Source organism: Phyllostomus discolor, chromosome 2 (assembly GCF_004126475.2).
Source record: "Phyllostomus discolor isolate MPI-MPIP mPhyDis1 chromosome 2, mPhyDis1.pri.v3, whole genome shotgun sequence".
Classification (NCBI taxonomy): domain Eukaryota; kingdom Metazoa; phylum Chordata; class Mammalia; order Chiroptera; family Phyllostomidae; genus Phyllostomus; species Phyllostomus discolor.
The window spans coordinates 151140119-151160590 of NC_040904.2; the positions used below are offsets into that span (position 1 = coordinate 151140119).

Below are 20472 nucleotides of genomic sequence, written 5' to 3' on the forward strand. Positions count from 1 at the left end.
AACACTAATTTCCTAGTTAAGCAGAGAAAAAATATAATTGACTTGCAGACTTTGTACACGTAATATACTAAATTCAAAGGTGATCTGAATTTCTTCAAGTCTTGAAATAAATTTGTCTCTTTAACCTAGGGGTGCTTTCTGGTTTCAAAGGCTGGGACCTGGCCTATAACCCAGGGATGGTCCTACACTGAGAACTGAACCAGTGACTCTTTGGTTCACAGGTTGGAGCTCAGTCCACAGAGCTACACCAGCCAGGGCAAAAGCCTCTTATTCGTAACTACCTGTTACTTCCTTCGAGAGGCCATCCCTGAGCACCTCTTCTACTTAAAACTGCACTCACTATCATCCTCTATCTAGCAATTCTGATTGTTTTTTGCTTAAAGCTGTTAATACCTAATAGGATACGTATTTGTTTTTCCTCTCCTAAACAACTGTAACTTCCATAAAAGCAGAGTTTTTATTTGTTTTGCTCACAGACTGAATAAGAAGAAGGGGATAAGTATTTGCTGAAAGATGAATAAACAAAATCAATTTAAGTTTTTGGAATAAAAGTTTAATGACTTACCAATATACTGATTTTGCATAAAACTCAATATTATCAGAAAAATCTCCAATCTCATCTTTGGCAATGCTCTCTAACCAATCTACCACCAACTAGGAGAGTTAAAAAAAGAAGAGTATTAACTAAAAAATCTGTTAGCATTTTATTTGCAGTACTCCTACACTTAATTTCAAAAAAGTTTCTAGTGTAAAAATACCAAGTAATAATTTTCCCAACCCCTATTTTTTACTTTTTAAAGATATATAAAGATTATGGCAAAAGAACAAAATTTTCTATAGGAATAATACAATTTTCAACAGGCTATTCCTGGAAATACTAGGGCTATTATATGAAAACCAAAAATAAGGTTCTTAATTCCTTTTTATTACAAATAGAAAAAATTAAGGAAAAAGTTTTAAATGAAAACAACTTAAGTTCTTTTATGTTATTTATCTTTTCTTTCCATGTTTCATAGAAAGAAATTTAAAAACTCTAGCCATACCTGACTTTGTCGGACAAGTGAATCTCTCTGAAATAACGCCTCCACAACTGCTTTTTCACTAGCATTAAGAGCCTATTAAAAAAATATAAATGGAAGGAAAGAAAAAAGATGCTCTAAGAATATTGTTTCAACAGAATGGTAAAAGCGAATCTGAAATAGGTATATTTAGTCACCCATAAACATTTTATCACACAGCAAATTGGTGTATTCATCTAAGAAAATTTTTATAAATAAATTTCAAACTGTTATATCAATGTGTGGCTGCATTTACTTGATATTTTAATTCTATGGCTACACTTGGAATTTAAAATATCTATTTTTCCAGAGATGTTGTTTTAGGGAAAAATAAGACAGAAAACAAAAAAATCATCATAAAGAGATGAATGCAGTCATGTGACATATTAGAAAATTAACATTAAAAACTTTAAAATCTATTTATTTTAAACACAGCAGAAAGTGATAAAACTTAACAATCCAAGGCTCTTAAGACAAACTTTAAGGACAACTTCATAAAATATTAGCAAGTAATATTAAAAGAATAATATGGTAATGGAACCTAATTAATCTATCTTATTCACAGAGTCAGTAAGAAAAGCCACAGGAACATCTGGATAGATGCCAAAATGTCATTTGTAGTTATCTTCATAAATTATAAACAGGAGAATATTTTGCTAATATGATACACTATCTAGCTAAAGCCTATAACAAATATTTCACTTAACTCTAAAAGCAAACAAATAAGCAAGAAAAACCCCCAAACAAAAAACTAAATAGTAATAAATATGGAGAAAGAGTCAAAGTTGTCACTATTTTTAGATAATAGAATTGTCCACCAGAAAACCCAATCAACTGAGAACTATTAAAACCAGTAAATTCAATAAACAGCCAAAGATAAATAATCTTCCTAGACATGCATATCACTTGGTTGGAATGACATAAGTATTTGCAGAATAAATATATTAACAGATTGAGAAAGCAATAAATGAATAAACAAGAAAAAAAAAAAACAGTAACTCATGGACACAGACAACAGTGTAGTGGTTACCAGGGGAAGGGGGAGGGGGCAGTGAAAGGTACAGGGGGTCAAATATATGGTGACAGGAAAGACGTTTTGATTTTGAGTGGTGGGGATACAATGCAGTATACAGATGATGTATTACAGAAATATATACTTTAAACCTATAGAATTCTTATTAACCAATGTCACCCCAATAATTATAAATTAAAAAATTAAAAACAAATTTTATAACCTTAAAAAATAAAAAATAATAAAAGTGCTGCTGGAAAGCCAAAAAACAATTTTTTTAAATAAAAGATTGAAAAGATAGTAAAAAGTATTTTAGGTGAAAAAGCAGATTAACAGACATGTGTGGCTGAAATAATTTATTATAAAAATGTACAATTATTTTTTCCTTTGTTCACTACAGTTGCTTCAAACATGAATTACTTTAGTAATTAGAAAATAAGAAGTAATTAAACTCCAAAGAGCATCTGGTCTTTATGATTTCAAAGGGGTATTGTTACCAAGACTTCAAAGAACAGGTAATTTCTATGTTCTTCAAACAAAGCACAGAAAAATGATGGAAGATTTATGAACTTGTTTTGGAGAGTTAGACAACAGAACTGGACGAGGGTAACTTACACAAAGAAAATGTTTTGAAAAGTTCTAAACAACATTAGTTAAGAAAATTTAGTAGTATATTTAGGAATACATCACAACTCAAGCATTTATTCCATTTGAGGATTATTCAACATTAGGAAAATTGTTAATGCAAGCTATTATAGTAATAAATTAAAGCAGATATCTATAGAAGCTAAAAAAAATCAAAACAAAACATATGGCTGCATTCAATACCCGTCCCAACTCTCAGCTAGTTAGGAGAAAAAAAAATTCTTAATCTGCAGTAAGACAAAAGCATTCTCAACAAAAGTCAGGAACATGAAAAGAATGCCTACTAACTGATATAACTGTGTGGGTGCCCCTAGTCAATGATATAAGGAAGTAAAAGAATGAGAGATTAAGAAAGATTAAGGGAATTTATTACTTGCAAATTACTGCCACTACAGAAAATCCAATAAAATCACTGAAAAACTTATTAGAGCTAATAAAAGTTCCAAAAGATGGCAAATGTGAGCTTTACACATAAATCATTAACTTATTTGATAGTAACAAATAATTATAAAATACAATAGGAAAGAGAATCCATTTACAATAGGATTTACAGGGACTTTTATAAAAATTACAAATCTTATTAAACTATAAAAGATCTAAATAATCAAAATAATAAAGATCTAAAAGATATGTTATGACCACAAACAGGAAAATTAAACATAAAAATGTCATTCCTCCTTATATTAATTTACAAATTCAATATTACTGTCATAAATATCTCAATTAACTTTTTAATAATGGAAATTATAAAGTTCATCTGGAAAACAAAAGTATGCAAAAATAGCTAAAACACTTACTATATTCATAGCAGTCCTAAGTGCCCATCAGTAAATAAGTGAATCAAAAAACTGTGGTAGATTTACACAATGGAATACTACGCAGCATAAAGAATAGAAGGAACTTCTACCCTTTGTGATAGTGTGGACTGAACTGGAGAGCATTATGCTAAGCAAAATAAGCCAGTGAAATTTGGTGAAAGACAAATACCATATGATTTCACCTAGAAGAGGAGCCTAATGAACAAAAATAAAGTAACAAACAAAATAGTACCAGAGGCACAGAAACATGGAATAGACTGACAGTGACCAGAAGGTTTGTGGGGAGATAATGTTAGAAAGAAGGGAAGGGATGTTCAAAGAAATGTATGAATGACCCATAGGAATGGACAACGGTGTGCGGACTGACTAGGAGCAGGGGTGGGCTGGGTGGAGGAGGGCAAAGGGGGAAAACTGGGATGACTATAATAGAATAATAGTAAAAAAAATTGTTAAATAAAAAGAAAGAAAATAAGCTTTAGATTTAGAAGAAAACACTGCAGAATATTTTCTAAATAGCTAGGAAAGGCCTTCCTTAAAAAAAAACAGGAGATCATGAATGACAAAGGAAAACATGACAGATGTGACCTTATATATGGAAATGTCAGCTTTACAAAGACCCCTTAAATGAAGCTAAAAGACAAGTGACAGAAGATTATCTCTAACACATATGAGGAAAGAATTAAATAGAAAATGAGCAAAAGAAATGAATATAGAATTTATATAAATGCTTAAGAATGACAAATACTCCACCTCACTGACAGTCAATAATAAGCATATTAAAACAATGAGGTACCTTCCTTCCAAACAGCAAATTCAAATGATTAATGTCAAAGTAAACATTTTCACATACTGTGAGACTGTATATAAACTGGCACATTCCATTACGAAGGTAATATAAAAATCTCTACCAAACTCTGAACCAACAATTTCACTTCTAGAAATATAGGAAGTACTCAAATATGTAAATAAGTATGAAGAAGAATGTTCCTTGCATTATTGATTGCTATAGCAAAAATACTGGAAACAACCTAAATATATCCAGCCGAATATCTGAAAAAATTATGGTACATTTATGCTCTGGCAAACTATGAGAAAATAAGGTAAAACTAAGTAGATTGACATTACAAACTAAGGAATGCTGATGATAAAAAACGCTCAGGCATAATGTATAAATGAAATTATACCATATTTAAAAGAAAAAAACAACTGGTGTGTGTATAGAGCCAGGGAGACTAGATGAAAGCCACTGCCATAATCCCTGCAAAAGATGATGATGATGATGGCTTCATCTGAAGTGGTGGCAATAGAAACAAAGATGAGTGGGTCCGAGCTGGGACTAAAGAGACAGGAGAGGGTCACAAGACTTGATGATGGATTACATTTTGGAGATGAAATGGAGACCAGAGTCCTATACCCTTAATACCAAAGTGTAACATACAGACCAACAGCATCAGCATCACCTGGCAGTTTGTTAAGAAGCACTTAGGCCCCACCCAGAACTAGTGAATCAGTCTATGTTTTAACAAGATCACCAGGTGACTCATGTGCACCAAACAGATGTGAAGCCCTCCAATACGGTAGTAAACACAAGAGGACAGGTCAGCTGTGTGAATTTTGGAGTTAGCACTTAGCTGGTGAATTCTACAGTTAAGACATGTTGGAATAAATGCTTATATGCAGTAATCTGAAAAAATATATATTAACCTCTGAAATCATCATATCTGTTTTTATAAAACTTAATCACTCTCCCAATTCTACCTGGTTAGCTGAGATTGCTGAGTCACCTTTGTAATGAACAAAACCCTGCAAAATGTCACAATTTTAGTCTTTGAAAGACTATGAACACTGTGATAAAAAAAAACTATAAATGAAACAACTTCCAAACTATCCATCATGTTTTTAGTAGTTTTAAATTGCTCTAATAATTAACTTGTATTATTAAGAAATTATTTTTTAAAAAATCTGCATTTTAACAAGATCCCCCGGTGACTCATGTGCACAAAAGTTAGAGAAGTGCTGATTTACAGAATGTTCAGGTTCCTGGGAAAGCTGGCTGTGGTGCTTTCCAGCAAAAGACAAAATTGGGTTGGCTTTTGCAGGTTGGAGTTACGGTACTTGAAAGTTATTCTGAGTAGAAGAGACTACACTAGACTAGAATAGAATAGAATAAAAAACAAAAATAAAAGGTGCTAGCTCTTGAAGTCAGTTAGTTTCCCTGAGTCTGCTAGGAAGGAAGAAAAGAAAAATATGGGAAGAGAATTTACAAAATGAGACAGAGCCAGGGGACACACTCCTTTCAGGTTCTATCTTCTCTCTGTTTGGAGTTTCTAGGGGAGAAAGAAATACATTCCAGCGCTACTGAGACGGCTGCATGATTCAACAACTTGACTGGCATCCATGCTAGGAACCAAGTCAGAATCCTGCAACACTGTACCCAGGCTGCATAAAAAATTAAGCCCTTGGGCTTCTGCTGAACTGCCTAAGAACCACCCCCTTAAATTTTCTAGAAGTTCAATGTTTTATCCAGTAGGTAGTGAAGCATACCACTCTTTACATTTGAGGGCCTCTGTGTGAAGGAAGAGAGCTCTAGAGCATCACAGCAGCTCTCTCCGAGTTTTACCAAGCATTTCACAGTGAAATTCTCATCTTCGTCTTAAAACAAAACCCCCAAGCAGTAACAACAAAAAGGAAACTATGTGTATCTGCATGTATAAAGATGTATAGAAAAATGTCTGGTAGGATACAATACCAAATTGTCAGACTGAACAGTAAGAGGTAAAGCGGATTTTTACCTTTGTTCTATAATGTAAATCGGAATTTGATTTTTTTATCTTTAACTGTATCTTTTACTTGTAAAATTTTAAAGATGAAAAAATTCATGATGGAGGAGTTTTTTCATTCTTCAAAAAATCAAATGCTACTATTAAAAACATTTTAAATTTTGAGCATTGGACAAAAAATTAATATAAAAAACTTACAGTAACTGCAAACAATATTTCATCTTCTAAGGCAGACTGTATCCTGTCTCTGAGGGAAAATACACAAAATTAAAAACCCTTATGTCATATAAAATATAAAATCACCTTTGAAGCTATATGCAAGCACAAACCTACAATCTCAAAAATGAGTTTTAATTAACTTAGCCACCCTGCTTTAAAAACAAGATACAAGTTGTAAATGCCTTCTGAATCTGTTACTGACATCTGAACAAAACTGATATTTAAAAAAATTCCAAAGTCTTTAACAGCTACCTGCTAATGCATACACCTAACTTTTTTTTTTTTTTAATTTTTTGAGAGATGGGAAGGGAAGGAGAAAGAGAGGAAGAGAAACATCATGTGTGGGTGCCTTTCACATGGCCCCCACTAGGGACCTGGCCTGCAACCCAGACATGTATCCTGACTGGGAACTGAACCAGTGACCCTTTGGTTTACAGCCTGTGCTCAATCCACTGAGCTACACCAGCCAGGACACACCTAACTTTTTAATATAACCTTTCACATGGCAAAATTAAAAGCTTATGATTTTCTCATGAGGATGAGAAAGCAACAGAATGAGTCAAATTCACTGAGCATCTGAGAGAAGGAAAACTTAGTTAACTTCTTTTAAGCTGCCACATTACATAAATTCTGCCTTTCAGTCTTTTTTTCTTAATCTATCCTCTCCTAAGTATTGTAGGATTTTTAGCACTTTCCTTATATCTTTTACATATTCAATTTTTGGTAGCTACCAGCTTTAAGACCTCCTCCTAACTCACTCCCAACAACTAAGGAATTAGGAATGATAAGCGTCAAAAATAGCAGAACCGCCCTGGCTGGCGTAGCTCAGTGGATTGAGCGCGGGCTGGGAACCAAAGTGTCCCAGGTTCGATTCCTAGCTAGGGTACATGCCTGGGTTGCAGGCCATAACCTCCAGCAACCACACATTGATCTCTCTCTCTCTCTCTCCCTACCTCCCTTCCCTCTCTAAAAATAAATAAATAAAATATTTAAAAAAAAATAGCAGAACCTATTTCTAAACACATCCTACCCTAACTTTAAATCATTTGGCCTATTGGCTTGTTACCTTGTGTCTATTTCATTTCTGACATCTACACAAACTTTACCTATACAAAGAAGCCAGCAGCCTCCATGTGACCATCTCCTGTTGAAGAAGCCAGAGCATGCTGGCTGTTTTTGAAAACTTCTGAAGTCCAGGTGTTGCTCGGTTCACTATTTTACTCAGTATATTCACCTGAATCATAAACACAGATGGAAGGAGATTATCTATAATTTTGAGTAACAACTTGGTATTCGTCAAGTACATTGTGCTAAAACTAATTACACATGCATGGGTGGGCAAAGGTAGGTTTATAGTTGTGAGTAAGCAAAAAAAAACCTTCTGGTATCATTATTCATTTATTATTATATATTTTTATTTGTATTATTTGTTGTCTTATTATTTCATATCCTTATTTATGATTTACCTTTTAGGTAATGATGACTGATAGCTAAACCAATGACCAACCTACATGTCTTTCTCCATACAAACAACTATAAACCTACTTTTGCCCATCCCTGTGTATGTACATATTTATATTATAAATTTGTCTTGCCCATCTCTTGTCTTTTTAAACTGAATGTAATATAACATTCCCACTAGAAATGGCCTTAATTTAAAGAAAGGTGTGTTTATGTGAGTATACATGTAAAAGTTTAACATAACTTAGACTCAATAATAACAGCCTTGGGTACATTTTTTCCTCCGTGTATATATACCTAGAAGATAAACTAAATCTAACCTATACCTGACAAAATCATAACACAAACCTACAGAGTAGCAATGAAAACTAAAAATATCTTCAAATTATGTCTGAAAAATGTACACCATATTAACAAATCAAGAAAAATATTTTCCTAAGTTAGGGACCAAAACAATGCCCTTTCTAGCCAAAACTTCCAAGTCAGTCCCCCCTTGCTCTAAAATAGTTCTTAACCTTTTTGGGACTGAAGCACATGTGAAATCTAGTGAAAGGTATGCATTTTCTCCCCAGAAACACACATAAAATTGTTTATCAGGAGGTTTGAGTCAGGTTAAAGGAAACCTTTTTCAAAGGTTATGAATAATAGTACCTCCTTATCTTATCAAAGGGAATAAAGAAACATGATTATTCTCATTCAGAACTTGAAGAATCACCAGCACAACAGGTCTTCCCTCCCTTTGAAAAGCCACGAAGCAATTTTACTTCCATCTTAAGGCCAGTTTTTAATAAAAGTGTTATCTGTACTCTCATTCATTTATTAAATTCTCCACTAGAATCCTAACTCTAGTGATTCACTGAAGTGATTATTATTCCTTTTGTTATTTAATGAAGCCAGTACTTTTTATAATGGAATAATCCAGAGACTGATTATTGAAATAATATTAAATGCTCAAAAAATGTTGGCTATTATTTCAACTATTCTTTAATGCAAGTGTCTTGAAGCCCCTTTCCTTCTAATAGACTAATTTATAGTGGTTTTAGGTTCACAGCAGAATTAAGCAGAATTCTCATTACTCTCTGCCCCCACCCATACCTCACCTTCTACTATCAGTGTCCTGCACCAGTGTAGCACCATTGTTATAATCATAGAACCTACCCTGACACATCATTATCGCCCCAAGTCCACAGTTTACATAAGGGTTCACTCTTGATTTTGTACCTTCTGAGTTTTGACAGATGTATAATGACATGTACCTAACATTATAATACACAAAATAATTTCATCCTCCTAAAAATCCACTGTGTTCCACTTTTCACGCCTCCCTCCTAACCCCTGGCAACAACTGATCTTCCTACTCTCTCCAAGTTTTGCCTTTTCCAGGATGTTTTGGATTCATACAGTATGTAGCCTTTTCAGATTGCTTCTTTCACTTAGTAACATACATTTAGGGCACATTCTTGTCTCTTCATGGCATAATAGCTTATTTCTTTTGGCACTGAATAATATTCCACTGTCTGGATGTACCACAGTTGATTTATCCATTCTCCCACTGAGGGAAGGACATCTCGGTTGTTCCAAGTTAAGCTAATTATGAATAAAGCTGCTACAATATCTATGTGCAGGTTTTACATAAATATAATTTTAACTTATTTGAGTAAATACCAAGGAGTATGAATGTTGGATTATATGCCAACGGTATACTTAGATTTGTAAGAAACTGAGAGACTGTATTCCAAAGTGACTGCACCATTTTGCATTCCCACCAGCAATGAATGAGAATTCCGGCTGCTCTACATCCTTACCAGCATTTGGTGGTGTCAGCATTTTGGATTTTTGCCATTCCAATAGTATAGTGGCATCACACTGTTTTAATTTGTAATTCCCTAATGATATCTGATGTTGAGTATCTTATCATATGCTTATCTGCCATATGTGTATCTTATTTTGGTGAAGTGTCTATTAACATGTTTTGTCCATTTTTAATTGTTCATTTTCTTATTGTTGAGTTTCAAGAGTTCTTTGCATATTTAAAATTTTCTTTTTTCAAGCAGAATCCTTTGTTCCCCAAATAAATCTTACATGGACCCTCTGTATGTAATAAGCAGAGATACTCTGGCTGACCTCCCAACCATGCCACCACTGCCATTATACCTAAGACATCTCCCTTAAATACTGTTCAGAAATTCTCACAGGTTGAAGCCATTCAAAAAAACTAAGTACTGATGGTTAACCAACAATGGGGTGAATTAACTTACCTGAACACTACAAATGTTTTCATACTCTTCTACAAGGTCAAAAACTGTAGTTGAAGAGTGCTTCAGAAAAGACTGCAGGAAATCACAAAACATACTCATAGATGCTAGAACACATTAAAAAGAAAAGGAATAAAACATACTAAATGACATACTTCTAGGTAATTGGAAACTTAAAAACTAGCTATGAGCATTCTTTTTTACTACTCTAGTTTTTTAAAAAATTGTAACTGTGGTAAAATACACATAACAAATTTCCCATCATAATCATTTTTAAATGTACAGTTCAGTGGCACTAAGTACATTCACACTGTTGTGCTACCATCATCACCATCCAACTGCAGAATCTTTCATCTTGCAAAACTAAAACTCAGGATAGCCAAAGCAACCCTGAGGAAGAAGACAAAGCTGGAGGCATCACTTCCTGATTTCAAAATATTCTACAAAGTTCTAGTAATCAAAACAGTATGGTACTGGCTTAAAAATGGACACAGACCAATGGAACAGACCAGAGACTCCAGAAATAAACCTCCACATATAAAATCCACTAATATTTGACAAGGGAGCCAAGAATACTCAATGGGAAAGAAGAGTCCTTCTCAAAAAATGGTATTGGGAAACTTGGATATCCACATGCAGAAAAATTAAATTTTTACACTCCTACTTTACACCACTCATTCAAACGATTTAAAATTAAAGTCTTAAACATAAGACCTGAAAATGTAAAACTTCTAGGAAAAAAATAGGGAAAAAGCTTCTTCTCATTGGTCTTGGCAATGTTTTGGATATGACACAAAAACCATAAGCAACAAAAGCAAAAATCAATAACTGAGGCTCTATCAAACAAAAAAGTCCTACACAGCAAAAGAAATAATCAACAAAATGAAAAGGCAACCTATGAAATGGAGAAAATGTTTATAAAACCATATACTTGATAAGGGGTTAATCTCCAAATATATATAGCACCCATGTTAACTCATAATGATGATAAAATAATAAAGAACTTATGTGATAATGTGTAGGTGCAGAGATACTAAAAGCAAAATCTTTCTTCCCCCAAAAGAAAATGGTAACAACCAACCTAAAATTAGAAAGATCTCAATACTATTTGAAAACATAGCATCAGCAAACAGGCCAAAGAAGGACATGTCAACAGTGTTAGATAAAAACTAAATCTAAAGAAAAAGAGAAGCTCTTTCAGCAGCACAAATATGAAAATAATAAAAATATTAGAGACCTGTGTACTAAAAACCTAACAGGTTGCTATTTACACTAAAGGACAAAATGGCAACGTGCTCCCCCAACTGAGAACTAAGATGAAGTTCTAAACTTCCAGAGCTACTACCTCAAATGGCTTAGCCACTACCAAGGCTAATAAGCTTAACAACAACAACAAATTTAATGATGACATTCAAGAACAGGAGGAGGTAGTTTCCCTGGCCTTAGTAAAGTGACAACCTCCTCTGTTACAAACAAAGCTCAAAGCCATTTTAACCAGCTTCTCCAGGATCATCCTCACGTAACATAACAGCACTGAGAGTTACATCCTCGGTCGCTCCGTGGGGCTCTGTGTGTGTGAAGAGCCCTGAACGCTGTGCTGAGAATGCAGCGGTCCAATTACTGTCATCCAAATTAGTTACCTTACAAAAAAGGAACATACAGAAAAGGAATGGAGTTATTGCCATTGAGTGAATAAAGACATTAATACTGTTAAGTTATTTTAACCTTACATATGTTTTCCATTTTCAAGAGATAGCCACAGGGGCTATTTTGTTTAAAAAAAAAAAGTAGGGCTTTTGTGATTGTTTTCTTCTTTGTACTACCTAACCTATTCCATATTTTTAAAAAAAAATCAATAAAGATCATATTTTGCAATATTTAAGCTGATATTATTAGGTAAATAAGAAGTCCTACTGTTCTAATTTCACATCAGTTTTTCCCTTTGAGGAAATTGTACTGGACTAATGCCTGGTTTCTTCAATAAATGATAATTTTAAAACGATGAGGGAGGAACTTAAAAAATATATCAAGCAAATGCAATGTGTTGACCCTGTTTAGTTCCTGATTTGAACCAACTTAAAAAATTTGACAGAACTGAGGAAATATAAACACTTAGTGAAACAGATAAGAAATAAAGTGGAAATGTGAAATATTAAAGGGGTTACAGTCTGTGTGTGTATAAGGGTATTTTTAAATGTGTTAATAGTTTAACAGAGATACTGTGGATTTGGTTCCAGACTACCACAATAAAGCAAATATAGTCATAAAGTGAGTCACATGAATTTTGGGGTGTCCCAGTATATATAAAAGTTATGTTTACACTATACTGTAGTCTATTAAGTGTGCAAGGGCATTATGTCTAAAAAAATAATGCCATATACCTTAGTAAAAAATACTTTATTGCTAAAAATGCTCACCATTATCTGAGCTTTCAGTGAGCTTTCAGTGAGTCAGTTTTTTTGCTGGTGGAAGGCCTTCAATTTGTATAAAAAAATGCAATTATCTGCAAAATGCAATAAAACAATGCCTGTACTATGCTTATGTTACAGAAAGTGTCCCTATATCTCAAAGGTATGTACTGAATATTTATGGATGAAATGGTTATGAAACCTGAAAGTTGTAAAGTAATATAGGGGAAATGCTGAGGGTGTAGACGGAACAGGATCAGCCATATATTGGGAACTACTGAAACTGAGGAATAAGCACATGGGACTCAGGCTACTATTCTGCTTTGACATATTTTTAAATACCTATAATAAAGTTTAAAAAATTCACTTTTACTTAAAATTCAGGCATGAAGAACAATAAAACTGTATTTTTAAATTAGTCTCCCAAGGAAAAATGCTAAAGACAGGTGCTGGAACCCTATATATTCATGAGATAGTAACCATGGGCTGAGGAGAACTAACCTTCAGCTGTTAGAGACTGATTAATGGTTGAGTCCCTTCTGGGTACTTATCATCATTAATATAAGAATCAAATCCTGATACGCAGATATGTTAAAATTAATGTAGCAACTTTACTTTCTTCAGGGCAACCTATATATCCGAGACCACCTCTTACAGTCAACTATTAAAACTAGCAAAGCAATCAAGAAAATACATGTAACTACACAGTAATTCCTAAACATAATCATCAATACACACTTATTCTACTACTGCCTTTAAGAGAGTAACAATGTTACTATTAATCTTGTAGTTCTGAAGCAGTAAATAATAGTCATCATTTGCTTAAAAACCAGAGGCAATTAATTCACTTATCTTTTAAGTACAAGATACAGCGTAGCAAAATAAACCAGTTTCATAAGCAGAATAAAATTGTTCGATGACCAGACTGTTGTTATGCTCTATAAATCCACCAGTCTACAATAAATATTTTAAAGACTGAATTAACCTTGTAAGACAAAGAAAGGTTTAACACAGAAAACCACCCTTCAGAAAACACCGAGTTTAGACAATTTCAAATGTATGTAAAAATCTGTGCCTTTTTAATAAGTACAGAGACAAATATAGAATTGTTTTTATCTTGTTTTTGGAATTAAATGTGCCTATTAATACTCTACTTTTCCAACAAAATTCTTCTTTTTCCTTCTCCTCAGTGAGGTGTAATTCTTTCTTTTTCTGTAGTATTTTAAACACTAGGTCAAGTCATTCTACATCACAGTTTATTATGTTTCTGCTATTTCAAATAATGTACTCTAGTGATTCCTAAAGATCATATTATACTTTTATAAAAGGGAGAGAATTTCAGCACTATTTTCTACTTACCATAGATAGATTTCCCAAGAACCCTGAAGACTGTGTAACCCAGGGAGACCTCCCTCCTGTTCCGAGAATGCAGGAAACATCTGGCTGCCTGGGTAAGCTTCGGTTTGGTGGAGTAACTACAAATGATAAGTTAGCAAAAAGAATCCAGAGTGCATGAGCATTGATTATGAAAAGAGAACAAACAAGCAAATAAACAATAAAGGACAAATAATCTTCAGTTTTCAATTACTTTGATTATAACCAAATAAATACTTTACATATTAACATTTCCACATAAGAGTATTTTAACTTATTTTGGCACTTTTGAGCCCATCAAGAAAAATTTTACTGCAAATAGAGATGCTTTCTTTGTAAATGAGCAGTAAATCAGCACTAATGAGCCAATGGATTGTTGATCTTCTATTTTATAAAATGACACACTGAGGAGGCAGTATAGTGTAGAGGGAATGGGCTTTGGAGTAAGCTGATCATTATTTGAATTCTGGTTTCATGACTTATATACTTACTTGGCTATGTTATCAGCATTAATTAACTTCTCCAAGTCTCACTTTCAGTTTTGGTAAAAACAGAGATAATATCTACATCGTTAATTACTGTGTTATTTACATAAAATATAGAGTTCAACAAATAGCAAACTGCAACCATTTTATTTGTTCTTAATTATTGATATTGCAACCAAATATTATTTATTATGTGTATTATGAGTATTAGCTACTACTACTACTACTACTACTAAATGCTTTAAAAGCAAAAAATCTTACAAGGTGGTCGAAATGAGCTGGGAGTTCGAGGAGTAACCTGATTTCTTGGTGTGGTATTAGCAAAAATTTCATCCTGGGATGCCCGAACTGCAGGAAGTTAAGAAAAGTTTTCCATATAGAAAAGACACCATTAATGTTAGAATGAACTATACTTACACTATATAAAATATATGAGTATGTTTTTCAAGGGCAAGGTACTTTATGTCTATCATTTTTTCTATGTGAAGAGTAAATAAGTCTTTCTACCATTTAAGTTCTCAGATATCAGTCTTAGATTACTACCCACTGAACTAAGAGTTCTTAGTCACATTTCAAATTAATAAGGGATACCTAATCTCAGCAGAAGCTAACCACAATATGGTAGTTAGTAGTAATGGAATATCCTAATTTTTCAGGAAGATGTAAATCTTAATTTCATTGAATTACAGGCTATTTACCAAGTAATATATCTGAGGATTCAAAAAAAATTAATTTCTGCAGCACTTTATTATTACACCTAATGTTTAACACCTCTCATAAAAAGAAAATTCTATAATCCTTATTTCAAACATGCTGCAATTTTTTATAATGATGCTTAAATGCAAAGGATATTTAAAACTCTTTTTTGAGCACTCTGTTTCCGTGCAGTCCGTGTTACCTCTGCCTCCCGGATCACAGGGGATGACATCTCTCCAAAGCCACTCCTAAAACAGCATAACCAAGATCATGTGAGTGAAACAAGAATGTAGTATTTGCAAAGAACGTTATAAAAATGACTGAGCAAAGGACCCTCAGTCAGTCAAGGTCTACGTCATTTTAATAGTCACGTCTTTGCTCTTTTTGTTGACAATACCCTTCCAGCTCCAAATCCTGCCTATCCCTCAAAGTCCTGCTTAAATATTGCCTGCACAAAGGCTTCTTTGACTTTCTAGCATTCAGTTTATTTTTCTCCTTTGCAATTATGTCAACACTTGGAATCTATATTAAATAATTGCTTCATGAAGATAAACTTTTCCCCTGTTAGATTAAGGAATTCCTAAAATTGTAGGAGCTATCTCCTAAAAGGATTCTCTGTAGTCTCCAAAATACTTCTAATCATAGTAAGATGGGAGGAGGCTAAGTAAAAAGGAATTGTAGTACACTAGGGGGTCTCCTATCTCAGCACTATTGTAGTCACAATGCTCCTGATCACCTGTCATTCTCAGCTCAAGGTCTAGAAAATAAACTGTGTGAATTAAGAGACCTGTACTTTAAGAGAATAATATAATGTGCTTTTCTTGCACTTACAGAATCAAGTCCAAATTTCCTACCATGGTTTCTACAATCTGACTCCAGCTTATCAGTTCAGCTTTACAGCCACAAAACATCTCTCCCATACAAACACATACACTCAACCATTTACCTACGCAAAGCACACACTTTCATATCCATACAGCTCTGCATGTATTTACAGAGAACATTTGATCCCTTGGTGCACCGGAACACCAACTCGTCCGCCAGCCTTCCAGAGTCGGGAGATACACAGATCCAGGTTGGCAACTTGGTTCTTCTATTTATTAGCTTCCTAACTTTGACCAAGTTCCTTAACCTCTTTTAGTTCCAGTGTTATCTATGACAGGACGATCATAACACCTCTCCTTACAGGACTGTTACGAAAATTAAATTAGCTAATAATATATTTAAAGTGTTTAAGGCATTCAATCTTGGATACTATATTATTCAAAGACCGACTAGCAAGTTACCTCCATTGAGAGGTCTTCCCGATACCTCCCTGTGGCAGTGGGACTTAATTGCTTGGATTTCTTTTCCCACAGAGCTGTACAAAACTGCCTGTACGATTCCTCTACTACACAACGAATCCCCAAGGCCAAGAAACTTGAATAACTCATTTTTGTCGCAGACGGCTACCACAGCGTTAGGGTCATAGGAAAACTCAATTCAATAACTATCTGATGCTGTAACTTGTAATCAGAAAGTCTGAGATGAGATCCTAGTTCCGTTATCGACTGGCTTTGTGATCTCCGGCCGGTCATTCAGCATCTCTCAAGCCCGCTCAAACCGCCTACCCCGCCCACCCCGCCCACTTCAGCAACGAAAAGTGTTTTTCAAAGGCTCGATAGATCAGAGCCGCCGTGGGAATGCAGGAAATTATCTTTCCGCATAGCTCTTCCACACAAGCGGTCTTTCTTCCATCAGCTTCAGAACCTCCCAGCCCTGGAAAAGTCCTAGGCATCAGCACCCACGCCCTCCCTAGCTTTCTCTGGGAGCTCGGTTCCCCTTGCTTCGGTTTGCCAGTAGGAGGGACAAGTGTCCGAGCTCCGCAGTCACCACCAGAACTGACCTGTCCATGGCCACAGCTTTCTCCACCGAGAACCTTGTTAATTTGGTATCAATTTAGCTACCTCGCTTCAGCCTTCCCGCCTCTCCGGAAGCAACCCTTCGACCCGGAAGAGTGTTCTCGCTAAGTCGTCGTAGAGAAAAGGGGGGGGGGGAGAGCAGAGGAAGAGACAACTTCCGCCTACAGTCGGAGGTCTGATCTGCGCAAAGCGCGAAGGTGTGCCCGTTCGGGATCGCGCGGGGCTCGCGGAGCAGGGGCGGGGCTTGGCAGGGTTCATCCTTGCTGCGGGGCGGTGACACTTTGCCTGACTGGCATTGTGGGCGTCGTCCAGGCGCCTGGCTTCCTTCTGCGAAACTTACGTATCCTGGTAATTTAGAAAAAAACGTGAAGTCATTTCCTAGTATTCCATGTGAGAAAGAGCCTACAGTTTTTGAAATTGTTTTCCATAACGGCTATTGATGCCTGCTTGGTATGTTCCCCTATTAAGGAGAAAAGCATCACTTGCCTTAAAAAACTTAAAAGGTGATGGTATTGCCCTGTATTTCAAGTGCCAATAGACAAAAAAATGTAGTATATTCTGGCCTTGAGGGAACCAGTCGAAGTTTTGTTATAGGCATTTACATTCTGCTCTAATCCTGGGAAACTTTGTTCCTGGGAAGGCTTTTTCGTACCTTTTTCCCGCTGAGACAACATGGCTTGGTCTCCTTGTAGGCTCTGCAACCGCAGATTCCTCATCTGTGGAAAGGAGATTACGCCTTTATTTTAGAGCTCTTGTGAGGATTAAAAACTAGATGCCAAAGGACAGTACGCATAGTCGTCATCAAAGTGGTGATTTTTCTCCTCCTTTAGTAACCTGCTTGAGCGGTCCCACCCTGGTGCTCTGTCATTCTTCCTATCTCCTAATTTTCCTGTACAAAAGTGCACTTGTTCTCTATGGAAGTGAATTGTGATCCTAATGATTCTTGTCAGTGACATGGCCGTTTATTCAAAGTGTGAGCCAGTGATTCAGGTTCTTGCCATGCGTTTCCTGGCAGTTGAGTTCCAGTGTGTTTTATCCATATAATGCACTTGAAGTGATCGGCCATAATCCACACGATAAAAAGGAAGAGTGGTTTTAGGCGAAGGAGTGGCCCGACGTTCAGTTCATATGCAAAGAGAGAACACTTGCTGAGAAGTACCCTCGGGTTCATTTTTGATGCATTCAATGAGTAGGTATAAATATTACACTACCCTAAATATTTCAAAATATATTCATTGGATTTTAAAAAAGATTTTATTTATTTCTTTTTGGAAAGGGAAGGGAGGGAGATAGAGACAGAGAGAGAAACATCAATGTGCGGTTGCTGGGGGTCATGGCCTGCAACCCAGGCATGTACCCTGGCTGGGAATCAAACCTGTGACACTTTGGTTCGCAGGCCGCGCTCAATACACTGAGCTGTGTCAGCCAGGGTGGGATTCTTTACAGTACTTGGAGTAACTTCTTGTGTGGTGCATATTGTATACATTCTAGCTTTATTTTTAGGGTTTTTGGGTTCAGTGACAGGGATTTTACTAGAAGCCTATCAGGAGCTCCACAGAATTGTTAAGAAGCTAGAGAAAAGATTTGGGAAAGAACTGTTGCTCTGGTCCTGCCTGGTGTGGCTCCATGGGTTGGGCATCATCCGTGAACCAAAGGGACACTAGTTTGATTTCCAGTCAGGGCATATGCCTGGGTTGTGCGCCGGGCAACCCATCATGCTTCTTTCCCATATCATTGTTTATCTCCCTCTCTTTTTCCCTCCCTTCCCCTCTCTAAAAATAAATAAATAAATTCCTTAAAAAATAAAATAGAGGACTTCCGGCAAGATGGAGGAATAGGTGGACGCACCATACCTCCTCGTACAACCCAGATTAGAAAACCAATAATTTTACAACAATAATTTACTATCAGAATAACACCCAGATCCGGCAGAGGATTTATCTGAATGGAAGTCGGCAGCCAAGAAGCTGAAGTAGACCCATATATCCGGACTGGTAGGAGAAGACGAGCCGGGCAGCGCGGGGCTGGCTTGGGTCGGCGGTGCACGGAGGTTGGGGGAAGGTTTGGCGCGAAATCGGCGCAAAAGCCATCCGGCACACAAGAAGGCAGCGGTGATCCCTGAGTACGCAAGCTGCGGCTGGCAGACCCAGAGGGGTAGTGATTGGGACCAGGGCAGAAGTCGCGGCCCTAGAAGCCCAGACAAGGGTCTGAGTCCAGGGGAACGGAACTACCGCCATTGTTTTCTCCCGCCCCACTCCCGCTCCGCCCCGCCCCCACTTATAACAATCACTATCTAGCGACTGGGTGCCCCGCCCTGGTGAGCACCTAAGGCTCCGCCCCCCACCGTAACAAGAGCAACCAGACTGGAAAAAAAAAGGAGAGACAGGGGGAAAAAAAAACTATGTTTTCAACAGAGCAGATCAGTCCCCCAGGACTCATCCTTTTGAGCGATCAAGAATTAGCCAGTCTATCAGATGCGCAGTTCAAAACACTGGTGATCAGAAAGCTCACGGAACTGGTTGTTTTGGACGAAATTTAGATGAAAGAATGCAGATTACCATAAACAGATGCAGGAAGACACGCGGAGGAGAGCCAATAGTGAAAGGAAGGAATCTGAGTCTCAAACAATTACAGTGGACCAGAAGGAAGATAGAATCAACCAAGAAGGGAAAGCATGATGAAATAAGAATTCAAAAATTGAGGAAAAGATTAAGAGCATCCAAGACATCTTTAAACGTTCCAATATCCGAATTATAGGGGTACCAGAATCAAAGGGGAAAGAGCAACAGATTGAGCACGTATTTGAACAAATAATAAAGGAGAACTTCCCCAATCTGGCAAAGGGAACAGTCTTCCAAGAAATCCAAGAAGCTCAGAGAGCCCCAAAGAAGTTGGACCCAAGAAGAAAACACACCAAGGCACATCATAATTACATTAGCCAAGGTAAAAACGAAGGAGAGAATCCTAGAAGCAGCAAGAGGTAAGGGGACAGTCACCTACAAAGGAGTTCCCATCAGACTGTCAGCTGATTTCTCCAAAGAGACCTTACAGGCAAGAAGGGGCTGGAAAGAAATATTCCAAGTCATGAAAGACAAGGACCTACATCCCAGATTGCTCTATCCAGCAAAGCTCTCATTTAGAAGGGAAGGGCAGATAAAGTGCTTCTCAGATAAGGTCAAGTTAAAGGAGTTCATCATCACCAAGCCCTTATTTTATGAAATGCTAAAGGGACTTATCTAAGAAAAGAAGATAAAGAAAAGACATGTATAGTAAAAGGACAGCAAACTCACAAATATTAACAACCACACCTAAAGCAAAACCAAAAGAAACAAAGTAAACAATTAGAACAGGAACAGAACC

General features: G+C 36.2%; 1 protein-coding gene across 2 annotated transcripts in view; it reads right to left on the reverse strand.

Annotated features, from left to right (window-relative positions):
* Positions 1-17249, reverse strand: part of NUP107 (nucleoporin 107) — a 39683-nt gene extending 22434 nt beyond the window's left edge. Inside the window, exons 1-10 of one of the 2 annotated variants that reach the window (XM_028532335.2) lie at positions 17097-17249; positions 15368-15459; positions 14777-14863; positions 14016-14131; positions 11744-11888; positions 10252-10355; positions 7639-7766; positions 6512-6560; positions 1044-1115; positions 566-654 (exon numbers count right to left, since the gene is read on the reverse strand). In XM_028532335.2, coding sequence (XP_028388136.1) covers positions 566-654; positions 1044-1115; positions 6512-6560; positions 7639-7766; positions 10252-10355; positions 11744-11888; positions 14016-14131; positions 14777-14863; positions 15368-15459; positions 17097-17104 — 890 coding nt within the window. In that variant the 5' untranslated portion in view covers positions 17105-17249. Of the gene's footprint in view, positions 1-565; positions 655-1043; positions 1116-6511; positions 6561-7638; positions 7767-10251; positions 10356-11743; positions 11889-14015; positions 14159-14775; positions 14864-15367; positions 15460-17096 lie in introns of those variants that run through there. The other variant, XM_036018703.1, reaches the window with a different exon arrangement.
* Positions 17250-20472: the final 3223 nt, after the last annotated feature.